The 6,000-nt window shown below is 39.6% G+C and overlaps 1 protein-coding gene across 2 annotated transcripts in view; it reads left to right on the top strand.

Annotated features, from left to right (window-relative positions):
* Window positions 1-6,000, top strand: part of LOC128696708 (BMP-binding endothelial regulator protein) — a 503,091-nt gene that overhangs the window by 474,922 nt on the left and 22,169 nt on the right. For both annotated transcript variants that reach the window (XM_053788079.2, XM_070094579.1), the window contains one exon: window positions 4,749-5,125. In XM_053788079.2, coding sequence (XP_053644054.2) covers window positions 4,749-5,125 — 377 coding nt within the window. The remainder of the gene's footprint in view (window positions 1-4,748; window positions 5,126-6,000) is intronic.

Below are 6,000 nucleotides of genomic sequence, written 5' to 3'. Positions count from 1 at the left end.
ACAAAAGGCCTAGGAACTAGGCCCCAAAGGGTTAACAGGAATACATATGGATTTATATCTACATATCTATAGTTCACTTATCTGTTACAAGCAAATTTAGGAAATTTGCTTAGTATATCTGGTATCTTATTTTCATTAATAAGATATCTTGACATGTCACATAGGTTATTATACTGTCTGTCTCTGTATTCCTCAATAAGTGGACAATTAAGCACATAGTGTTCAAGAGAGTGACTATATGCCTGATCACATAATTTACATTTAGTTTGATCATCATCTGTGTGTCTCCCAAACTGCCAGAAGTACTTGTAACCAAGCCTAAGCCTGGCCACTACAACATCAGTCAGTCTGTTCACATTGCAAGTTGCTCCATAAACATACTTATCTACGTTCATGTTATCATAGTGGGTTATAGATCTACTCAGGCTTCTAACTGCATTCCTATAACAATCATTTTCATTATTTACTTCTCTCCTAATATTATTCCTAATGCTAGACACAGTTATACCAAAGTTATATTCTGCATTCTCCTTCTCGATACTCTTCTTGGCTAACATATCAACTTTATCATGAAGGAGTAATCCAATGTGTGATGGGATCCATAGCAATTGTACATTAATTCCTTTGTCCCTAATTTTTGAGTATCTATACCTGGCTTCCCCAATGAGCATGTTGTTGGAGTCATTATATGAGTCAAGAGCCTTCAGTGATGACATAGAATCAGTAATGATGATAGAGTCAAGCTCAGTGTCATAGGTTAGCTTTAGCGCCATTAGGATTGCAAACAATTCAGTTTGCAGTGTAGACGCCCAGTTGTTAATTCTTATGCCTAACTCAACAAATTTATTATCGTTCTTAACTAGGGAGGTGGCAACAAGAGCAGATGCAGCCCTGCCAGAAGACTCCTGTTTAGATCCATCAGTGTATATAACTTGTGATAACTTGTTACTACCAGCTAGGTGAGAAATTTCTTCTTGAGCAGTTGCTCTAACAAGAGATTTAAGGAAGGGATTACTAGCAATGAGCTTCTTGGGAGGGACTTGTAGGTATGTGATATTAAATGAACACATCTTCCATGGAGGGGTGAAATGCTCTTGTTGCCTACAGTGATACAGTTCATGCAGGTTATAAAACTTAATGCAGTTGCACGTTTTCACAATCCATTTAGATCTGTGTGTATTTACCTCTAGACACTTGGTAAGATTCACTGTGACAGTGTCTGGTTCGTTTCTCAACATTCTAATACCGAGTACAGTGTTAATTTCAACAATCCTATCACTGATACTAGAAATACCAAGCTCCTTCCTCATGTTAAGAACTTTTGTAGATCTGGGACAGCCAAGAATAATCCTGAGAGCTTCATTTTGCATTAACTCCAAGGGTCGGAGAGAACTTTCTCTAGCTAATATCAACATGGGAGCAGCATAATCAATTAAGGACCTAACATAGGCTATGTACATCATTCTCACGATTCTCACATTTGCACCATAGTTGGGATTGTAGCCAGCAACAGCTTTGAGAGCATTTAGCCTAGCTTTACATTTCTTGTTTAGTTGTGGTATAGTGGATTTGTTAAAGGGTACATCTACACCAAGATATCTGTAAGTTTTAACGTAGCTAATGATTTCACCCTGCAAATAGATGGGTGGGGGATGTCGTTTGCTTGTTAATATCTTAGTTTTAGAGGAAGATATTATGAGGCCTAGTCGATTACAAATTGCTTGAACTTCATTAAGAATGGTATTCATCTTCTTATGCCCTGTTGTATGGATCATGATATCATCAGCATAGCTTATAGCTATATGTTTAGGTGAGGCAGGTAGAGCATTTAGGAGAGCATTAATCAGAATATTAAATAGCATGGGACTAAGAACTCTTCCCTGCGGTGTACCTAAAGACATTTCTTTAGAATCACTTCTGAAGCCTTGGTAAAGGACAGAGGATACTCTATTTGACAGGTATCCTATTATCCAGCAGAGTAAGTTACCACCAATATTCATTTTGGCTAATTCATGTAGTATAACGGTTCTGTTCGCAATATCAAATGCAGATTTTAGATCAAGAAAAGTGGTAAAACTAGTAGAGGTGTGTGCAGTGAGAAAGGTGGAAATACAGTTCTGCACACTTTTACCTTTCATGAACCCATAGAGGTAGGGGGAAAGTTGATCTCTGATTCTGTAGTACAGTCTGTTAAGCATCATTCTTTCAAAAGTTTTACAAAGACAACTAGTTAAGGAGATCGGCCTAAATGTATCAGGCTGTTGGGGCTTAGAGATAGGCACAATGAGACTATTGGTCCAGGAAGTAGGAAGAACGCCCTCAATGTAACTGAGATTATACAGTGCCAACAAAGGGTTATCAGGCACGTGCCTTAGAGTTCTGAGAATATCATAGGTTATACCATCCTCTCCAGGAGCAGTTGATCGACCTTTGGTTAATGCATTATCTAATTCATACTCGGTAAAGAGGCAATCACTCTCATCAATATTTTGGCTCATAAAATTAATCAGTTTCAACATTTCTTCAGAAGTACTCTCTAATTTTTTTCTAATATGAGATGGAAGGCTTTCATGCCTGGATGTTTTGGACCAGTCATTTATGAGGTCATTTGCTTTTTCAAGAGGAAAGGGATGAGCAACATTGCCAGTCTTTTTCCTGGTTATTTTATTTATACCTTTCCAAGCCAAACTCAAAGGGGTGGACCTATTTAATCCACTAACAAACTGTTCCCATTCCTGTTGCTTAAGTTCTTCCTTTCTATTCCTTGCATTTGTTAGTGCAGCTTGGAACGTTCTGAGCAGGTCTGGGGTTCTACATTCACGGTATGCTTTACCAATCCTCCTAGCTGCATGTGTTAGATTGCGCAGCTGTGGATCATTATAGTATTTACATTGGTTTTTATTGTTATTTATAGTGGAGGGTCTTTGTTTCCTATTCCTGCCCACTTGATCTGTGAGAACACTCTCAATAGTGGTAATTAAATCATCATTAAATTTTTGTGTGCCAATGGGCTCGTAATTCTTATACCATTCATCCAAGTGGTTAATAAAGTTGTCTCTGTGTTCTGGTTTGAGAATAAGTTTCCTCCTTCTGTATTTAGCTCCTTGATTGCTGGAGATGTGATCAAGATTGACAGTTGTTAGTCTTGGGAAGTGATCAGATAGAAGATCATCAACTATGACAGAGTCATGCATGATGGGGACTGAACCACGGACACTCGGTGTGTGAGGCGAGAGCGTTGCCAACCGAGTCACAGGACACTTGTCATTCTCATAATCATAATAATAATAATAATAATAATAATAATAATAATAATAATAATAATAATAATAATAATAATAATAATAATAATAATAATAATAATAATAATCTTTACTACAAATACATGTACAAGGTACACAGACCATAGCTGACATCAATGACATACTATTATATAGAAAACCGATTGTTATGCAGAGCATTTCTGGGAAATTAGGTCAGTTTTGTCCCAGGATGCGACCCACACCAGTCAACTAACACCCAGGTACCCATTTTACTGATGGGTGAACAGACAACCGGTGTAAGGAAACACGTCCGATGTTTCCACCTCTTCGCCGGGAATCGAACCCGGACCCTCGCCGTGTAAAGTGTATCTGTGCTCCTGTAGACGAAAAGGCAAGCTTTCAGGTGTATCGCGATGTTGACTCGATCACATCCTCTTCGGGAAAAGCTGCAAACCCTTCGTGCTTGAGTTCAGTGTATAATACGGAGGTCCTCTGACAATCATGCATAACCTTGCTGATAGTCACTGTGACACCAGTGCTGAATGTGGCCTGCTGGCAGCATCCAGTATTTCGCTTAATATGTTGTTACATCTCTTATTAGTGCAACGTTTCAGCCCTTTGTAGGTGAAACATTGTACCAGTAAAGGACCTCATTCCTGCTGATGTCTTTTCTATCATGTTGTAAGTAAATGCTTGTATTCTTTTGTATGTACAGTTGTGAATTATATTTGTGGGAAAACTGTACAGGTCATACAGTGCCTGAGGAATAAATAATTAGGCTTGATCCAAGGAATAAGAGGGGTAGCTCCAATTCCTTGGATCAAGGAACTTCCCATGAGGGGTTGGGGGTTATATAGTGTCTGGGTAATAGGAGACAACCAGGTTCCACCTCAGAAAGGGAAAGAGCTGCAGTTCCTTGAATCAAGAGCTGTATATCCCTTGCGGGTTTAGCACTTAGTCTTGATTACAAAATAATCATTATTTAAACCTAGATTATTATTATAGGTAGGGACAAGTGTTAAACCTGTAGGGAGCATATAGCAATTGGGGGGGGGGGGAATGCGAAGCAATTAAGTTGGATCCAAGGAAGCGAGGATCAGGTCCAATTCCTTGGATCAAGGTTATTACTATCGAAAAGAAGCACTAAACCCACTAGAGTCATTCAGTGCTGACTTGGATCCAGAGCCCTCACTGTCATGGAATCTTCCTTGAGGGAATTAGAATTAGAATTCCTTGAGGGGGATCAGTATTGCAACATATTTCCCAGCTGCACTTTAAAGCAGAGTGGATCCTTGAGACTGGAAAAACTTTTAAGACTGCTTCATCATGATGTTTATTGGTATAAACCATAACCTTTTGGTGACATTTAAATCAGTAAGGAACCCCATGACTCTCACACATGAACCAGTGAAGCTCTGCATTCGAGGGTTCATTGCTTGGAGGAAAACCTTTATTACTTACATTTGATTTGTTTTATTTTTACAGGTTCACGAGAACTGATCTCCCCACCAGGAGGTCGATGTTTCCTGAACGGGCACCTGTATACGACAGGTATGGAACGGACTCTTGACCCCTGTACCACCTGCACCTGTCATGAAGGCTACATCACCTGCCAGCGAGCCACCTGTCCTATCCTCAACTGCTCTCAGGAGCACCAGATTACACAGGAGAATGAGTGTTGCCCCAGCTGCAGCGCAGCAGGACAGCTGGAGAGTGCATGCCACATGCATGGCATGATCCACAATGATGGTGAAGAGTGGAAGAGAGACCAGTGTACTTCTTGTACATGTACTAACGGTGCTGTGTCGTGCCACACACTGCCTTGCGAGTACTTCAACAAGCCCTGCCCACCGGGACAAAGGGTAAGGATCCCAGGCCTCAATTGTTTATTTTAATCAGACGGGAAGAGCTAAACTCGTAGGGGTTGCACAGCATCCAGGGAAATGGAAGCAAATTAGGTTCAATCTAAGAAAAGGGATAGATCCAGTTCCTTGAATGAAGAAACTCTGGTCAAACTTTCATGTGTAATTTGGGATTGAAATTTAATTACATATTATAATCACAACTAAGCACTAAACCCACAAAAATTTACAAATAAATAATTTTTGTTGAAGTTTTTGAGTTCTCATTTTACAAGAGTTCATCCTCATGTTAGGATGCCAAGTTAAGTTTGATTCATTATTCTTATTACATTTGTTGCTTATTCCATTAAAGCCTCTAATAAAGGTATAATACATAATGCAATTTTTGCAAACTCAGTTGAGAAAGCACATTCAAAATTTAATAAGACGTTATTCAATTTTCGATGTACTTTTTCAAACACATTTATATAATTTTGTACTATATCAAGGAGCTTCATGGCAGAGGCACCTCAAGGGAGGTTCCTTGATGCTGGTGAGGGGCTCTTGATCTAGGGAATTGGATCTGTGCTCCGGTTCCCTGAATTGAGCCTGAATGCCTTCCATCCCCCCGACATGTGCTGTACAATCCTATGGGTTTAACGCTCCTCCATGTTTATAATAATTCATAGCAGAGGTGGCTGTTATTAAATTTATGTATTTTAATCAGGAACAGACACTAAACACTAGTCCCTGGGAATTGAGAGACATTCAGATTCAATCCAAGAGGAGGATAAGTCCAGTTCCTTAGATCAAGAGCCCCCTCACTTGTATCATGGCACCACCCTTGAAGGGTGAGGGTCATACAGCTTAATACAGTGGAACCTCAGTTTTCGTAT

This window comes from Cherax quadricarinatus, chromosome 46, assembly GCF_038502225.1.
Source record: "Cherax quadricarinatus isolate ZL_2023a chromosome 46, ASM3850222v1, whole genome shotgun sequence".
Lineage (NCBI taxonomy): Eukaryota > Metazoa > Arthropoda > Malacostraca > Decapoda > Parastacidae > Cherax > Cherax quadricarinatus.
Note: the sequence above shows the minus strand (reverse complement) of the source record. Positions and strands in the feature narration are given on the sequence as shown.